The sequence below is a fragment of the Nannospalax galili genome, unplaced genomic scaffold, assembly GCF_000622305.1.
Source record: "Nannospalax galili isolate Female #2095 unplaced genomic scaffold, S.galili_v1.0 scaffold92, whole genome shotgun sequence".
In the NCBI taxonomy this organism is placed as follows: Eukaryota; Metazoa; Chordata; class Mammalia; order Rodentia; family Spalacidae; genus Nannospalax; species Nannospalax galili.
In genome coordinates, this window is record NW_008331545.1 from 433,118 (window position 1) to 452,653 (window position 19,536).

Genomic DNA, 19,536 nt, shown 5'->3' on the forward strand with positions numbered 1-19,536 from the left:
GGCTGTGGAATGCCTGAGACAGAGATAACCCAAGCATCTGATGGGCTCTGGCCATGTTTCGGGCCGCCCAGAAACTTGTGGAGCCATCGGTGTCTGACAGAGTCTGTGGGTGTCAGAGAGCTGCAGTTGGGGTGGCACAGTTAGGGGTAGCTTTCTGCTGACAGGTCACACTGCTTCGTATTCTCCACTGAGGAAGAGGGGTGAGGGGTGCAGTGGCTCAGAGCTATTGCAACTATAGGACTGACTTTGAAGGGCTTATCTCTAAACATTGGATAGACAAAAAGCAAACAGTCTGAGATACTGGTAAAAAAGGAAGAATTCTCTAAGTAAAGCCCTCTGCTCCCTCAAATCAGCATAGCTGTGAGTGCTCAAAAAGCTGTGTGGTTTATTACACTAAGCGGCCAGACTAAACACTGTTCTTGTTTTAGATAAATGTCTTTAAAATCTGTAATACAAGTTCTTGCCCCTTTAAATAATCTCCTTTATGAGAACATGCAAGGACTACCAGCATTGAGATGCACAGGCACTAAGGGCACAGGACCAGCTCTGCTCCAAACTGCCCCACCATGGCCAGAGTGGTAAGGGGTCTCATGGTGGACTCCTGTTCCTGTGTGCCCTCCTCCCCAGCTGAAAGCAGTCATCATTTCAGGTACCTGCTGTTCCCAATCAACAGGGGACGTGACTCCTCCCACAGCCATACTCAGCACCCTGTGAAGCAAGTACAGTCTCAGACTGTAAGAGTCTGTCCTGGAAGGACAGTAGGGAAGCACTGTGTGCAGGATCTGTACCTACCTCTGTGGCATCTCAATGCTTGGAGAGCAGAGACAAGCTGAGCACCAAATGGGGTAGAGGTGCTATACAGAAAATAGCTCACCCTTCAAAGATGAGTCGGTGAGCCAGAAATGGATGTGGAAACTGCCTTTGTAAGCCCATCATCCAGCATCTTAAAGCCAAGCTGTTTATAGCTAAATCTATAGTGAACAGACTTGTAAATGGACACAAGCATTCCAGGAGAAATAATGACTGCATTATCCACACAAAGCTCTGAATTGTTCCTCCAACTTCCCATACCCTACACAGGAGTCACTCTGGGATCCTACCCTGCGTGGCTACCAGACAAAGGCCAGTCTGGGATGTTTTGGACACAAAGCTCTATTGAGAGCATTCAAGACTGAGGCCCAAACAAAGGCGCTGGGGAAACAATCACTTTTGCTGCTGAGAATTCCTACAGTGATGAGGAACAGTGCACCCAAGTGCCTCAGCACACTCCGGAAGCGCCAGGGTCCACTGTTTATATGCAAACTTGGTGACAGGGCTGTGTGACCCATTATTCATCCATGTGATCACTGTCATCTGCAGGATATATTAAGTCAGAAGCTGTTTGTGATCCTCGCTCATCTCTCTCATTTCCACATTTGGAGTCAGATAACAAACCTCAAATGGCCAAATCTGAAACAGACCTCACCTTCCCGATGGTGCAGTCTATGTTCAGTCAGGCCCCATATTTGCAGATATTCCCTCATCTAAAACTTGCCCTACAATGTTCCAACCCATTCCCCTTGATATGAACAGCTGTGGAAGGTAGGAAAGTCTAAGGGCGAAGGTAGTAGTCAGTAGGAATATAGTGAAGGCACCATGGTTTTGTCAGCAATTCCTTAGAGAGCTGCTGTGGCTCTCTAAACCTGACAGTGCTGACCTTGCCTTTTCTTACCTTGCAGATTTAAATTTTTCTCAGTAAAACTCTCAACTAGTGGACATGGTGGTTCAGACCTATAACCCTAGTACTTGGGAGGTTGAGGCAGGAGGATTGCCACAAATTTGAGGGCTAGCTTGGTCTACCTAGCAACTTCTAGACCAGCCAGGGCTACATAGTAAGACCTTGTCTCAAAAAATAACAAAAACCAAAAACTTCTTGGCTGATAATATTCACACTAATCCCTGCTGAGGAAGGTGGGAACTGCTTCACAGGCCACAACATAGCCTGAAGATTACATATCAGGACTTGCAAGAGAAGGGTTGAACAACTGTGTGGCTTTTCTAGACTCACGGACAATTGCAAAAATGTGAATCTTGCCAACAACCTCAGTCTTTGGAAGTGGGTGAGTCTCTGACGAGGACATAGCCAAACCAATACCTAGACTGTGGGTGAACTGGTAAGCCCCTAAAATAGAGAATCCAGTCCAGTGTGTCCAGACTTCTGACTTTCAGAGACTGTGAAGTAATAAATGTGTACTGTTAAAAAAAAAATCAGTGTGAAGTCTTTAATTTCTCAAGTGTCTCTTTAGCCGTCAACCAACTGGCAGACTCTCAATGGGGAGGAGACAGAAATTCAGGACTGGTCCACACCATCTGGAGTCCTACTCTTTCTCTGCAACCCATGCCATGCCTCACTTGTCCTTCAGTCCACAATGAGCGACAGGAAGCCAGGCTGATGGTGGCTGCCCAGAGGGGGCCATGTGGCTCTGAAGGGCAAGCCTGTACTCCCACCAGGAAAATCTCTGAGGCCTTTCCTAAGTGTGAGCTAGCTAATAAATTCTCCATACCACCATCTGCTTTGTTAGGAAATAACTTAGAAGCATTTGGAAACAAATCTGTGCAAGAGAAGTAGAAATCACATACATCACGTACACATACAATAAAGCCAGGAAACACTCATTAAACACTAAAAATGATTCATAATATGAAATCTTAGACTTCTCATACCAATTCAGTCATATGAAAAATTTCAAAGCAGCAGTATCTTCATTAACCTGAATTTTAGTCTTTCTTCCCACTACGTTAGGCAGTCCCCTATACAGCCCCCAATGGAAACAGACATTAGAATGCATTCAATATTTTAGGTGGGGCCACGAGGCTTGAGTTCTACCTTTGTTATACTAGGCATAGCAGGCCTAAGTTTTCCCTGCTGAGCCACCTTTGACTCCTTTGACATGGGGCTGCAGCCGAGCTCCCTTGGCAAGTAGCATAGGAAGACCAGGTGGGTCAGGACATGTACAGACTAGAATGCCTTGCTTAGGTATTTCCATTGGATGTTCCTCAAGTAAATGCATTCTAATTGCTGGTCTAATTCAAAATGAGGAAATTTTATTACTTCCAAGGGAAATTTTACTGCTCATTTGGAAAGTTTAAAGAGCTGTAAACTTCAAATACCTTGTAACAAAATGAAAATAGGACTACAAGCATCACGAGTCATTGTTAAAACAGTCAGGCCACAGTGGGACAGAAGCATCAGGCATGCTGCCCTGACTACAAGCAGTGGAAGCATAATTACCTGTTTCTCCCCACAATGTGTCGGTGCCATTGACTTCGATTTCATGTTCCTCTTCCATTCCCAGCAAGCACTGGACTACCTGTCAGACGTGGCAAGGGGACTTAATGAGTTCTCATAGCAATAGGTGCTTATTATAGCCCATATATCAAAGGAGAGAGTGTTGTTTTTTAACCATTATCTCATGCTGCACAAGGAAAAGAAATATAATAAAAACCATTTCCAAGCATAATTCGTATGCTTTTCACACTTTCACTTGGAGAAGAATCTAAAAAAAAAAAAAAAAAAAAAAATCTCAGTGAATTTCAGCAAAACTGTTAAGGATTACTAGGAACCGAAAAAAAAAAAAAAAAAAAAAAAAAAACAACAATCTCAGTGAATTTCAGCAACACTGTTCAGGATTACTAGGTACTCAGAATTCGAATGAATTCCAACATGACCCAAATATGCCAACCTAATCAACAAAGGACCCAGAGGATCACTTAAAGTACAGCTTCTGTGTAAATCACCAGAAGGTGGTGAGTCCAGTCTTCACAAGGAATGACAACAAGGTGATATATACTTTTACAACAACCCCCCCAAAATTTCTTTAAGTATTGTCCAAATGATTTTTCTACTGACAGCATTGTTCTTTTTCCCTTCTGGGCATCTTCTGTGAAAGGGTGGAGCAGGTTACATGTTAGAGGCAAGAAAGTTCACTCTCAGAGAGATGAAGTATCTGTGCCTGGACCAGAGCCAGTATCACCCTGAGTGAGCAGTGGTAAGTCACAGAAGAATACAGGAAAGCCATTTTCTAGGCTCCCAATTCATACCATTTGGGGTAGGCTTACCAGGCCAAGTCCTAATCCCTGGAATCTGCGAGTGCTCCTTAAATGGCAAGAAGAAATTCTAGGCCTTGAAATGTAGTGATTATCCTGAACTGGAAGGGTATACAGTTTATCTGCCACAGACCTGGTCTAACCAAGGCAGTCCTAAGAGGAGGACAGGAGGAATCTGGGTCAGAGCAAGGAGGTGGCGGGAGGGCAGAAGCCATAGTGAGGTGTACTCTAAAGACGGAGTGAGCAACCATGCCCTAAGGAATACAGTAGCTTCTAGAAGCTGGAAAGGTTAGGAAAGGCTCTCTCTTGGAACTTCCAGAAGGAAGTCTGGCCTCTTCTCACCTTAATTTTAGACTTCTGACCTCCAGTGCACTAAGATTACATGCATGTTAGGTTTTTTTAGCCACTGAACCTATGGCCATTTGCTCTACTAGCATTAGGAAACTAACACTCCTCAGGTATTTTGGTTAATAATCTTACTTTCTTGCATGAAACGGTTACTGGCTGTGCTGAGGTGTTTTTTCTCAGCGTTACTGCAGGCCAGTTCCTGAGGGGTGAACATAAGTTGAAAAGAGGCCACTGTCTGCTCATGGTGCTCCCAGGCTTCCCGTTGATGATTTTTTTTTTTTTTCACATGCTTCAGCCACTTATTTAGACAACGGTTGAAGGAGGGGACAGAGCATGGTGGCATGGTGCCTCCCAGCACTTGGGAGGTGGAGGCAGGAAGATCCAGAGTTAGAATTTAGGCTATTTGAGATCTTGACTGAAAAAAAACAGGACAAATAAGATAAAATAAAGTAGGAAAACACCTACATTTTCAGATGTGTATATATAATGCGTGTATTTATGCATTTGTGTTTTTAATGACAAATATTAACCATCCAGCAATGTGTGCTTGTGTGTGCATCTGCCCTCGTACATAAGTGCCAAATGTCAGCCAGCCAGCTTGGCACTCAAATTTAAGTCATTTTTGGGGAAAGACTCTTACCAAATACTAGCACCTCTAATTGCCTGAAGACAATAGAGAGTGAGAAATACACTGCAGAGCGTGAGCAAAATGTTATTAGATTCACAGACAAAGCAAAGAAACAGGCCAGGCGATGACAATTAAATCTTCAAACTGAGAACTACCGACATCTACCAGAAATAAATGCTCTATTTAAGTGTGGCATGAAGTTTTTGCTCAGTGTAGGAATTGCAAATGACAAGCACTCTCACATGCTCTCAAAGCCTTCAAATTCTATTTTTAAAAATCCTTCAAATACTCAAGAATGATTTTAGTACTAGGATTCCATGTGATTATTTTTAAGAAACTATAAAGACAAAAGAATGAAACAAGGTGGGGGTAAGACAGCGAGAGGGTAAAAGTGGAACACGGAAAAGGAGAGGAAGAGAGGAGAGCGAGCCCCTCTCAAGCAGACAGCGCTAACCTCCCCAGCATCACATGCACATGACACACTGGGCCTCATGGCACAGCAAGGATGTGGGATTAACAGAAACCCCTTAGTGTAGTCAAGGCCAATGACTAGTTTTGAAGTCTTCATTTCCTTTTGTTGCTTCCTTTTGTGGGAAAATGGTACCTGACTAAAAGAAGGGATGTGTTGGGTTTCCATCTCCCAGGCAGGAACCTCTCAGTCCCACTCACCAAGCTGTGGCCCATGCTGGCAGCTGCTGTCAGTGACTGCTGCAGGGCTTGGCTCTTTCTCAGCATGCCAGGCTGGGGAGGACCTGCTGACCACTCACAGCTCAGCAGGTACTGCAGAATGTCACTGTGGCCCCGCAGCGCGCTGTGGACGAGTGCACACTGGCCCTTCTTATCCAAGTGGTCTACCTGGGGAGCAGGAGCAAGGCAAAGGCACAGGTGAGCATCTCTCTACTCTGAGCCCACCGGTGTCCCAAAAGGCCATGTGCAAGCCCACGCTGCCACAAATGGATGGGGTTTCTATTTCAACTTTTTCTGGACAGCACTGAACCTCTGACTTCCTTTGCTCAAATGAGAAAACTAATCCAAGCCTTCGGCTCAATGTGCAGCACTATTACTCACAAGACGACACTCAAGTGTCTCTCAGAAAACTACACAGAGCTCCAAGTTCTCTTGGGAATATGTGTGAGGACACAGACCAAAACCTCAGAAAAAACTCTGTTTCCAAAAGGGGTACTTGGAGAGAGCATTTTCAGGCTTCTATGAGAAGCTGGGAGGGGCTGGGAGTAGAAGAGCAGTGTTTGGTTTCTGAGCCTAGGAGTCAAAGGAGGAGGAGAGGATCTAGAGAATGCAGGGCTGAATATAGAGGGTCAGAAAGGAGGGCAGGCAGTTAGTGACATGGGACATATTGGCTCATAAATGAAAGCCACAAGGCTGAGGGAGCCAGCTAGTCAGAAAGTGGGAGTGGGTGAGCAATGCACACTTCCTAAAAGCCCAAAGATGGCAAGTGCCCCAACATGCCCTGTCTAAACCTGAGGAGTCCTGGGGCTGAAGGGCCTAGGACCCAGTTTATGAACTTAGGAGCATGTTGTCTGATCACTTGGGGACCCTGCAAGAGCCACCAACATGACAGCTTCTTTCTGCAGAGCTTTCACATGTGATGGAAGAGGACCTGCTGGCCTTAGAATAAAGTTACGAGACAGCTAGGCTCCAGAAATGGAGGCACGTGATACATGACAGTAAGGTAGACAACATAAGCACTGGTCGTGTCATTCAGATGTCCCAAATGATGCATTTTCAAGGGGAAAAAAAATACTCCCATAGTTACTAGAAGCCTAACTTTTGTTTTGTTTTTTGTTGAACTCTAAATAAACCCATTAATTAAACAATTACAAATTACAAATGGTATCCACTGTTATTCAAAAGGTATGCTTGCCAATGAAATGCATCCACGGTTAGGATAAGCCTAACCAGAGTTTAACTTGGCTTCCATTCGACTTCATCTATGAACCCTGTAGTTGGACAGTAAGGTGTCAAGTAGCACACAGCTACATCATGGCAATGGCAGTAGGCTGCTTGAAGGCTCACACCACAGTGACATGGGAACAGGGCCTGGGATTCCCACTGGGCAGATGAGAAGCTCTGGCCTTAAAGGCTCAGTATGCTGCCCAATGTTCTAGCTGGCAAAGGGAACAATGATTTCAGGCAGTCCAGTTCCTGCAGCTCAAGCACGTGGTTTCTAAGATCACAGAATTCATGGTATTGTTTTAAAAGTGGCATTAAATAAAATGGGATAAGAAAAGGAGGTGGGTAAACACTTAAAACCTTTCAAACAGACATGGCTAGATGGCACTTGCAGGTAAAGGCACTTGCTGTTGAGCCTGATGACCCAAGTTTGATCTCTGGAACCCACATGATGGAAAGTGAAAACTGACTCTTTTAGATTGTTCTCTGACTGCTATGTGTGCTATGGCATAAATGCATATGCATGTACACAACACATACCGCACACACACACACACACACATTAGATGATATAGATGATAAATAATAGATAGATGATATAGATAGATGATAGATCGATAGATAGATAGATTGCCAGATGTTGTAGCAGGGAGATTCCTGGCCACTAGCCACATCAGTAGACTCTTCCTGAATTTATTCTAGACTCTAACATGGCACCACAATTGTTTGATTTTTTTAAGTTTGTTTTCTACATTCTATCTATCTATCTATCTATCTATCTATCTATCTATCTATCTATCTATCTATCATCTATCATCTATCGCTACCTCTCTCCTGAGGCTCCCACCAAGAAGGACCACCCTCAATATTGATGCTGCAGTTTCTGAACTCACTGAAATCTGACAAAGCTGAGACCCATGGAGCCCAGGGAACAATAATTTCAACAAACACATGAAGACATTTCCCATCCCCTCAGACACACTGGCTGTCATCCCCATGGCAAGGACTGCTGCTTACCCTTGCCCCCTTCTTGGTCAGCAGACACACTAACTTCATGTGGCCAGCAGCTGCTGCGTAGCAGAGTGCAGTCATGCCATTTTCTGACATCCCATCCAGGCAGGCGCCAAATTCCAGAAGTAGAGTGACCACTTCCTCATGGCCAAGGTGAGACTGGACGCATAGGATGGGGGCATTATTTAACACTTCCGTCCTGTAGTTGACATTGGCCCCTCCCAAAATCAGGAGACGGCTCACCTGTTGGGCAATGTCCCCCAATAAGATTAATTTTTCATATACATGTTAGTCTCAACAACATTTGGGGAGAAGGGCAATATCTTCAATATTTTGTTTTTAATCTAATAGATCTCAAATTTGAGATACATTAGCATCAAGTGGGAAACCTATGAATACTGTAAATCCTTATAGGTGGGAACCTAAAATAGTGCAGCCACAATGGTAACTGAAGGATCTTCAAAACAATGAAAAGTAAAGCTATAATCTAGCAATTCCAAGTTCGAAGAAATATGTGCATACCCAAGTTCACTGCAACATCACTCACAAAGGCTGAAACATGGAAACAAGCCCAGGTTCCATCAGCTAATAGGTGAATAAAGAAATATATATACACAGGGGCTGGAGAGATAGAAGACTCAGCAGTTAAGAGCACTGGCTACTCTCGCACAGTTCCTAAGTTTGGTTCCTAGCACCCACATGGTGGCTAACAATCATCCAGAATTCCAGTTCCTGGGGATCCAATGCCCTCTTTTGGCCTCTGTGGGCATTATACACATGTATGCACACCAAACATTTATATAGATTAAATAAACAAAAACATAAATGAATAAAATTGAAAAAAAAGAAATATACGTGCCAAGAGTGGAAAAATTCAGCCTCAGAAAGAAATTTAATTATGGTGGTGCTACAGCAGAGATTAGTATAAAACATATGTTAAATGTGCCAGATGCAAAAGGACAGAGTGTATGATGCCACTTGGGAGGTCCGCAAAGTAATCAAATGCACAGACAGAAAGCACAATGGTAGTTTCCAGGCCATGGACAGAGAGGAAATAAGAGTTGTTTAATGGACACCAAGTCTTGCAAGATGAAAAATTTTAGAGATTAATAACATTAAATGTGAATGTAGTTTAATGACCTAAACTTAAAAGTGGTTAATATGGTAAATTTTCTATTCAGTATTTTTAATTATCACAATTGAAAATAACTTTTTTGCAGCACCCCGTCCCTCATTTGCTAGTTTGGGTGGTACATTTTCAATGATTTCTAGCTAATACTGATGTTACTGGTTTAGGAGCTACACTTTGAGAAAAAAAATCACTAAATTAAAGACCAAAAATGCATCATTCTAGCAATGAAATAATCAAGGATTTAACAATGGAAATGAGATAAAGCCAAAAGAAGACACAGTCTCTTTCCTTGATGAAGATGTGTTCCTACAAGAAATGTCAGACAGCACAGATATGATCTGTGGCCTCAGGACCATCAGAACTGATCACTGCTATTAGGTCATCTGCTGCTCCCACTAACTGTGCTCACCATCCAGTGAATGCTTGGCTATCAGGGAAAGCTTTTCATGTACAGATGCTAAAACAAAATCACTGAGCATATGCAAATTTTTAGCTATACTAATCTCCAAATCTCCAGATCACAAGAAAAAAAAAATGACACCACTTTCATGCCTATTAGGATACCCCATGCATTTCTTCAATCAGTCCCCCTCAACAGCTCCAACCTGCATCCATTACGCCCCTTCCAACTCCTGGCAGGTCCTCAGGGATGCCTAGTAGGTGTGAAAACCTCTGAAACCATGTCATCTATTTGACTAGAGACAAACGGGTATCATTAAAAGATATAGAAAGGCAACAAACATATAAATTCTGGGTAGTTTGGCGATATGTCCACTGGAGTAGCTGACAGAATATTTACAAACTGTAGGTGTGGGAGATTAATACTACCAGAGGGGAAACCACAGCTTATGATGGCATCTCAACATGTTAGGCCCCAAAGTGTGAAACGCTAGGTATCTTGGCTGCTGTGAAGCTTGAACTCCAAAGGCTAGGGGCCTCCAGCTTCTTCTCTCACCTTCTCTCCAGGGTTATCCCCTCACTGCAGGTCCCATGGCTCTAACAGCATGAAACAGGCCCTGTCATCAAAGTCTCTGATCTTTCAGTTCTCTCTGTCTAGAATGTTGGCTCCAGGGACACAGATAGCAAAGAAGTATTCCCTACAGGTTTCTACTCCAACAACAGAACACCAAAGAGAAGTCTGTATGCCACCAGGATAGCCTCACCCTACCCATGCATACTCCACACAGGTACAGACTCCAAGTCCTCTCCATCCCTCATCATATTATTCTATTCCTAGCTCATTTCAGCAGACAGTGAGTATAAGACAAAACTTCACAAAGAAAAGAAGCATGAGGAAGTCCCCAACCCCAAGACAGGGATGGCCCACACATCGAGTCTGTCACATCACTGGAACCAATACTTATCCACAAGGAAGGACAGGCCGCACACACATGATGAGGAGGCTCTGCCCAGTCACCTGACCACCATCATGTGGCCAGACCCAGGTCAGCACCAATCTAGTCTCCCACTGTCAACCAGCACTTGAACAGATGGAAAGGCAGCGAACACAGAGGACAAGGACTCAGAAATATGAGACTCTGGCAAACAAGCTAACTGATCCCTACTACACAGCAATACAGATTCAACACTGTACAAAATACCAGCTGATATTTTAAAGGTATTTTAAAACTGTAAGTCTAAATCAAAACAATTTTTAAAAAAAAATCCCTTTCAATAGTTACTATTAGTATGCAAAGAACAAGATTATGCTGAAGAAATACTTGGGGAGATTTTATTAAGGCCTAGGAAATGTTTGGAGCAAGACATACAAACAAAAATAGACTACTGAGGACCAGCATAGGACTAGCAGGAATCGTTTGTAAATTCCCTGGATGATTTTGCCAACCAGTTACCATTTCCCTCCCCATCAGTCCCATCTCTGAGATGCATAAGCCCAAGAGAAAAGATGATGGATTAAGCGGTTAAGTGACTCTTTAGTGACTCTTAGGAAATTCCTCAGTTTTTCAGTGCTTCAGGTACCCTCTAGAAAGTGAGCATCATATCATGTCACCCCATTCTGCTCAGCAGGCTCTCTTTGCAAAGAATGTTGGGAGAGGTGCACTCAGCACTACGGTACACATCTAACATAACTTCTGGAAGGTATGTGCTTAGGGGTGGAGGTGTCTAATCCAGTCACACTTCATCTGCTTTGGAGAAGCACATATCCTTTGTTGATGCATTGTTGTACTTTTACCATTTAAAATTCCCACTGAAGCCACTGGGAGCTCGAAAGTTTCCAGTGACTGGGCCCTGTGCACTGGAGAGTCTGACTTAACTGGGACTGAGGCTTTGGCACCACAGCTCCCAAGTGAATCACTTGGCAGTCAGGGCTGTAAACACACCAGGTGACAAATGCACCAGCAGACATGAATGGGCAGGCTGAGTATCAGGTATGTTTCCAGCTATAGGATTTGGGGAATACCAACTGCCCCAAACCTCAGCTTCCTCAGCTGAAAAACGGATAAAAATAGTTTTACTTCACTATGTTGTTGTAAAGATTAAACCACCACATACCCCACCACACACACACACACACACACATACCACATTCGGCATTCCAAAAGCACTAAATCACTATCTGTATCTATTGTTACCATCACCCTTTTGTGAGGTCTTCAGAGTGAGGTTCCTGGAGACCTGATGTCTGTCTCCCACCCATAAGGCCTTGTGTGCACCCCTGGGCTACTTGTAGCACAGAGCAGCAAGGTGGAGGGCCTCCCATGGTTCATAGCCCCCAACAACTCATCTAGAAGTTCCCAGGTACCTGTAGCCCTAGTGCCACCAGTTTCCAGAGCCAGAGCTGAGGAGAAACAATTCACCTGGGCATGTAAGTCATGCCAGGTTCTTTCCCAGGAGGCTTCACAGGGAGCTTTCTGACTGCTGGGAGACAGTGCTTTCATTGTCTCCATTTTGTAGGAGAGAAGAGTGTGCAGGGCAAGGGGAGCTCAGGACACAAAGCTAATTGCTGCTATTGGGGCAGCAGGGGCAGAGCAGGTCTTCAGCTGAGATTGCGGAGTCTAACAGGAAGGGGCTGAAATGATCCATTCTATGTATTCTTTCCCAACTGCAGGAGATTTTTTTCAAAGTCTTCACCACAGAAGCTCTCCTTGGCTAGCACCTGGAAGTGGCAATACTGCCTACTAACTTATGGATTTAATAACTGCATGAAAACACAGAAGGGTAGCAGGGCATCCCCGAGGACAAGACTGAGGACAAGGAGCTGGCCAGCTCAGCTGTGAAGCATGAGTCAAATTTCTTGGCTAAGTACTCTGGAGCCTTACCAAAGAAGGGCCCTTTAAAAATGTGCCCTGCCTAATTGTGGTGCAGAGTTTGACTGACTCCCCTGAGTCCAGCCAAGGGAAGTCAGGCCAAGTCCCCACCTCACCCCTGTTCTTTCTTCTCTGCCCTCAGCTGAGAAAGCCTCAAACACTACCAAGTCTGCAGTTTAGGGCTGGCACCAGCCCTAGGAGAACATTTGAGTAAAACAACCAACTGGGCAAGGACCCCAGCAGGGCACGCAGGTGCAGGCTGGCATGACCCTTGCCCAGTGACTGAAGGATATGACACTAGAAATCAACAGCATGCTTCTGAAATTACCAAGCACTCATACCAGAGCAAGTCACTTTAATTTGCTAAAGCGGCAAACTACAATTATTTTCAAAATGACATTCACTCCTGTATGACAACATTTAATACTCTCTAAAAAAAGTTCCTTAATTGGATGCATAATTTTAAATTACTATAATTTGTTCAATATTCGTGAAAATCTTTTTCTCTCTCTTGAAAGACTTAAAAAGACAAAACAGAAGGATAATAGAAGGCCTTGAGAATCTATAGCAAGTTGTGTGGAGATAGGTAATACCAGACTTTTATAAATCAAAGTAAAAGTGAACAACTCAAAATTGCAGGGATGATAAAGGGGAAGATGCATAAACCTCGAGAGCAAAGTTCCTTACACTATCATGTTGTGCCTTGAAAACTTGAGCTCAGTAGAATATGGCATTTCCCATTTTCATGTCCACATTTATTGGCCTAAGTAAATAACGTCTATGTCCATGAATTCATTTAAGTAGTGAAAACAGATATTACCAATGTACTACTACTCTTTTTCTTTGTTATATGGAATTTATAAATTCTGTGAAGAAGCCAAAAAATATACTGTGAGCTAGTCAAAAAGATGAACAACGTTATAGTAACCTAAACTTGAATTTTTATAAAATTGAAGTAAAAAAAATCTCAGTCCAGCTTTGTTGTTATGTGACATCTAAACTTAGAGCCATCTGCATTTCTTTCAGAGGAACTCCATCTGGAAAGCAAGTGTTACCTGGGATGAGAGACAGCAGTTTGGAACTGGTTCTCCTGCATTACAAAAATGGCTCCCTGTCCACCCACTGATGAAACCCTACACGCACTGAGAGTTATGAGCTGGAGGTGAGAATATGCGAAGAAGCAAGGCAACCACAGGGTCTCCAGGGACACTTTATAGTGGTGCTCTGCACAAAGGTGACCAGAAAAGGAGGCCAGTCAAAGCTGAAGCCCAACAGCCTCTCCACATGTCAGCCGCTGATTCTGATAGGAGTGGAGGTCACTTGAACGAAGTGGCATTTTTACCTTTGTAAACCTATCTCTGTTCACTCAGGGGCAGCAAGGCCCTACAGTGGACAAGGCTGTGGGTCATCCACCCAGACTGCTGAGTCCTTCCTGACACACATGATCCTCAGGCAGTTTTGTGATACCTTCAACTCTCAAACTCACCAAGGAGAGGAAGGAGGGAGAGATAGAGCACCTCTAAGCAGACACTGCTTTAAGTTCCACAAGACCACAGTGCAGAACCATGGCCAGGGTAAGTAGGCTGAGTGTGAGGTAGATGGATGGCAGGGAGAAGAAGCACTAACGGGCCCAGGAGTGGTCCCCATGTTTCCATCTCTGGTATATGTGGTCCTTTTCCATAACTGGTGAAGTAGATATCCGATGCCTGAAAACAGAGGCCTTGCCTCATCTTTACTGATGACCATGTAGGATCTCCCCTGTGTTACTGTGTGGGAGCAGGTACAATTATTCCACAGAAGAGACTTAGGAGGAAGACTCAGTCCACAGGGAAAGAGCCCTGTTTTCTGCACTAAGCATGCCATAAGAGGCCTGGACACTTTTCTTTGGCCTTAACCAGGTATCTGGCTGTGTGGGTTTGCAATTCGCAGATTATGTTATAGTCTGCAAATGGGGACAGAAAACCTATCTGCACAAGCAGAGAAAGAGTACCATGATAGGAAGTCACTGACCACAGCAGAGAAGTGCTTGGCTCAGCAGGTGACCAACCTAACACTCTTTCCACTGCCAGCAGTGCATGTTTCCTTGAACCTGCAGTTAGTTTTTCTTTGTATCCATTGTTCTGTGTCATTCATCAGTGATTAATTACTTATGAACCATGAAGAGATGAGTTGCTATAGTAACCCAAGACACTTTTAAAATCTAGTATCCCTGCGAATCCCTCTCTGACCTTTGGTTTCCTTTGTGAACTGCTTCTTCATCACCTCCTCAATAAAATGGTCACTATGGGCTAACAGCAGCTCCAGCTACCCCTATCGTCCTGCAGGAGCAAAACCTAAACTTCTAGGGGAAAATGTGTAATTTTCATAACAGAATGGAGCTCCTCTGCTCCTCTTGCACCATCCAGATCCCAGGTTATCAGGACTGATAAAGGAGGACTAGGCTAAGGCCAGGGTCAGGCTCCCTGTACAGAGGGCTGCTCACCTTCACATTGGGAGTATAGAGATTCCTGAGAGAGGCCAGGGCAGCAGACAGCCCTTCTGTGCTGTAACCAATCCACAAGGCCTGAAGATGGCTTGAGGAGATTCCAGTCTTCTTACTGAGGCCCTGGAAACAACCAAAGACAGATGCCCGTAAGTGTCTCCTTCCCAACTGGGCATCAGTTTGAAAGTGAGTCTGTACCACAGTGCCGATATATGCTGAACAAAGTGACTTTCAAAATGCCTGGGCCTGTGAGCCATAACTGAGGGTAGGGAAACCAGCTGCTTTGGCCCTATTCACATCTGAGAGACAAAAAAGGAGATTCTAATTGTAAAAGGAAATCAGAGGAATCATAAATTACAGAATTAGATTGCCATCTATAACCCCCAATGAATGAGTCCAGACAGTGATCAGCAGCATTACAAAATAAGCAAGCTCAGTGCTATACCTCCTAGTGTAAGAAACTCAATACTGTAATCTCAGCACCTTACAAGTGGAAAAAAACTTAAGCCGCACTTGACAAAGGCTCTAGACTTAAAGACAGGTCCTAGGGGAAAGAGAAGGACATCAGACTTTACCTTGAGAAAAAAGCATGGTCAGAAAACCCAGGTAGTACGAAATTACACATGCCAAGAAACTCAGGCTCTCTGACAAATAAATGACACAATAGGGAATGAATAAAGTGCTCACAGAGGGCTTCTGAGATGGCTCACAAGCTGTCTAAAACCCTCCACAACACAGAGTCGGTGCAAACCTCACCTTGAAAATGTGTGCCTTCAGGATATGGTGGCCCAGCTCCATGGTCTGCTGGCGGTTCAGCTTGCCTTCCTGTCGAGAGAACGTGAATGCCAGCAGAGCATGTCCATTCCTAGGGCAAGAAATACAAAGCCTCATCACAAAAGACCCCAATCCACCACACCACAGATGAGTACTTCATAATTCTGCCCCTGAACTCTCTTCTGGTGGCTTTAGTAGACCCACGTGGAACAGGCAGACTGCTGACTCTTTAAAAAGATAGTAATTGCTGCTTATTCTGCAAGTCATTTTAAGTTCTTTTTCTCCATCCCCCCAACTCTGTAGAGTAACCCTAACCCAGGCCTGAGTGCTTTGTTGCCTGTATCTTTAGAACCACCACTGTCTGTTCATCATCACTCTGGGTTGTTGGTTTACACCTGTCACAAAAATGTAAACTCCATGAAACACAGAGCCCCAACTATGTCACAGCCATGAACACAATGCTGAACAAAGTGTCTAATATCAAGTAAATACAAGAACATGTCTGATGATGGGCAGACAAAAGGGTGGAGAAAGTCTTCGCTGGCTACTCATATACAAAGAGCTCCAAGAACTTAACACCAGAAGAACAAGAAATCTAACCACAAATGTGCAGAAGACCTTCTCAAAAGAAATATAACTAGCCAGTAACAATAAGAATACTCAACATTTTTAGTCACCAGGGAAATTCAAACAAAAACTACACCAAGTTTTTATCTAACCTCAGTCAGAAGAGCTAATATCAAACAAAGAGGGCTAAGGATGGGCCCAGTTAGTAGAGTGCTTGCCTAGCATTCATGAAGTCCTGGGTTCAATCCCCAGTACCACATAAACTGGGTGTGGTGGCACATGCTTATAATCCTGGCACTTTGGTGGTATAGGAGGATTAGAAGTTCAAGGACATTTCTGCTATACAGTGAGTTCAAGGCCTGCCAACCTGGGATACTAAAGACCCTGTCTCAAATAAAATAAAAGAATAAATGTTATATATTGTTGGCAGGAATGTAAATTGTATAATTCACTGTAGGCAGAAGTATGGGGGTTCAAAAAACTCACTCCTGCATATATACCTTTAGGAATCAAAGTCAGCATATGATAGAGATACCTGTACATATGTTTATCACAGTGCTATTGGGCTTAGCCTAAATGAAGTGCTAGTTAATTTATGAAGAAACATTGCATATAAATATATACAAAGGAGTATAATTCAACCACAAAGAAGAATGAAATCATGTCACTTGCAGGAAAATGGATGGAACTAGAGATCATGTTAAGTGAAATAAGCCTGACTCAGAAAGACAAGTATCATATGTTTTCTATTATATGTGGCATCTAGGGGAAAAAACAGATGGCTTGCGTGCTGGTTAGCTTTTGTCAGCTTGGCACAAACTAGTCACCTAAGAAGAAAGAACCTTAATTGGGGAATTGCTTCTATCAGTCTGGCCTGTACGCATGTCTGTGAGGCACTTTCTTAATTTCATTGATATAGGAGGGCCCAGCCCACTGTGGCTGTGCTATCACTAGGCAGGTGGGCCTAGGCTGTGTAAGAGCAGCAGCTGAGCACAGCCAGAGGAGCAAGTCAAAAAGCAGTGTTTCTCTGTGGTCTCTGCTTCAGTTCCTACACCCCTGCCCTGGCTCCCCTCAGTGATTGACTGTAACCTGTAAGGTGAAATAAACCCTTTCTTCCACAAGTTGTTTTTGGTCAAAGTATTTTATCATAGCAATATAAAACAAACAAGAACAGTATGAAAGTAGAAAAGGGTCTATAACAAGAGAAGTGGAAAGGGCTAGATGTGATCAACATGTCATATGCATATATATGAAAACAGCACACGGAAGCCTTTATTCTTTATAATTGATTTGTGCTAAAACCAGATAAGCTGCACATCATGGCTGGCCCCTCCGGGTAATAACCACACCTTTCAGCGGCAGTCCAAAGGCCTAAAGGGCTCTCAGCAAAGCACATGGCCTCCTCTCTCTCAAGTCCCATCACTGTGTTCTCTCAAATGACCTGCAGTCCTGAGTTGGATCCCATTCCAAAGCTGGCAGCTCTCAAGCCAGTGCTCTGCTTCAGATGCAGAAACCTCAGAGTCATCTCCTTCACCCACACAATCCCTGAGTCACTGAGTGTACATGAGGAAACAGTCTGAACAGGTTAAGCGACTTGTCCAGGGATTTGAACAGCAGTCTGCCAAACCCAAGAGCCTGGGCTCATGGGAGAATAATGCAGGGTTCTTCCCTTAAGGAGCTCTCTGCAATTGGAGGTGTCACATATAACCATGATGAGATTCAGCCAGAAAAACTGTACAAAGATCAGGCTCAGTGGGAATAAGCAGGAGGCGGCTGTGCCCCGGACACTTAGCTCTGCTTTCTTCCCTCTGTATTTCCTTGTGGACTGTTTCCCTACACTGTCTCAATAAAATTTTCAGCAAGAACCCAACTTCCTGTTACTAAAAGCCAAAGTCCATGCTTCTCAGCTCTTCCACTTCCCATCCCAGATCTTTGGCTCTCTTCTCTGGCCTTCTCTACGACTCAGCAGAAGAGGTCTCCTAAGGATGCAGGATTATCTTCTATGAAAGTCTAATAGCTTCCACTCAATCCCCTTTTGCCCCTTTGGTAGCTTTGGTCTCCTTCCCTGAAATTCTCTACTCCCAGAAGTCCAGCACTCTTTTCCCTCTCCAGGTACAAGCTCCCTCATCAAGTCATACTACACTTTTCCATCAATGACACTGAATCTTCAGCTACCAATTTCTCCAACCTTCAGACAAGGTCTTCCCCCTGGAGAGAAGGTCCTCATAGGCGCAAACTCCTCAAAACCAAAACCAGCTCTGATTTGGAAAGCTTGCACCAGATCTCCTCCCTTTCTGCTCCTCCTAAGGGTATTGCCACTCCTAGCTCCTGGGGCTTAACATCTTGAAGTCACCTTCTGCTGGCTCTTCTCACTCCTCTATGCCATGAGAAAAGCACCAGTCAAACTAGATTTACTATTGCCAGAGCATGGCCTGTGATGCCTCTGACAGCTACTTCTGTCTGCATTAGACTTGTTGTACCTATTAGTATTCTATCCATTTGTTCCTCAAGTTAATGGCAATAGCAGGAGATTGTTCTAGATCACAAGTCCTTATGAAATCTTAATGAGTTGATAAATCCAGGAAATGATCAGTGATTCTAATATCACACAGAAATAAAAAATGGTATATTTCCTTTCAGAAGTGTTCCCCACCACCTATGAAGTATCCTTGCAAAATTAAAATTAAAATATAAAATATATGAGCAAGAACAAAACAGTAGGTATTGGAGTACCTGACTTCAAAACAGACTACAAAGCTCTAGTTATCAAAACAGCATGGTATTGGCATAAAAACACACAGACCGATGGAATACAAGAGAGACTCTAGAAGTAAGTCACAGTCTCATTGCAAACTGATTTTCAACAAACATGAAAATAACATGCATTGAAAAAGAAACGTCTTTTCAGTGAATCAGTGGTGCTACAAACACTGATACCTGCATGCAGAAAAATGAAACTAGACACTTAGCTCTTACCAGATTAAAAAAAAAGTCAACTCAAAAATAAACACTTAGAGGCTGGAGAGATGGCTCAGCAGTTAAGAGTGCTTGCTGTTCTTCCAGAGGACCTGAGCTCTATTCCCAGCACCTGCATTGGGTGGTTTACAACTGCCTGCAACTCTAATTCTAGGAGATCCAATGCCTTCTACTGGCCTCTGTGGGTACTATAGTTATTTGGCATTTATTCACACAGACATACATATATAAATTTTTTTAAAAATTAAAAATCTTTTAAAAAATGAAAAAAAAAAGATAAAGGCTTAAATGTAAGACTAAACACAAGTCAGCTACTAGAGGAAAACATATGAGAAATGTTTCAAGCCATTAG

At 43.6% G+C, this 19,536-nt stretch overlaps 1 protein-coding gene across 4 annotated transcripts in view; it reads right to left on the minus strand.

The window, feature by feature from the left end:
• Positions 1–19,536, minus strand: part of Tanc1 (tetratricopeptide repeat, ankyrin repeat and coiled-coil containing 1) — a 246,680-nt gene that overhangs the window by 26,039 nt on the left and 201,105 nt on the right. For all 4 annotated transcript variants that reach the window (XM_008826685.3, XM_008826683.3, XM_008826682.3 and 1 more), the window contains exons 15-19: positions 15,624–15,732; positions 14,868–14,990; positions 7,991–8,227; positions 5,732–5,917; positions 3,272–3,350 (exon numbers count right to left, since the gene is read on the minus strand). In XM_008826685.3, the coding sequence (XP_008824907.1) occupies positions 3,272–3,350; positions 5,732–5,917; positions 7,991–8,227; positions 14,868–14,990; positions 15,624–15,732 (734 nt within the window). The remainder of the gene's footprint in view (positions 1–3,271; positions 3,351–5,731; positions 5,918–7,990; positions 8,228–14,867; positions 14,991–15,623; positions 15,733–19,536) is intronic.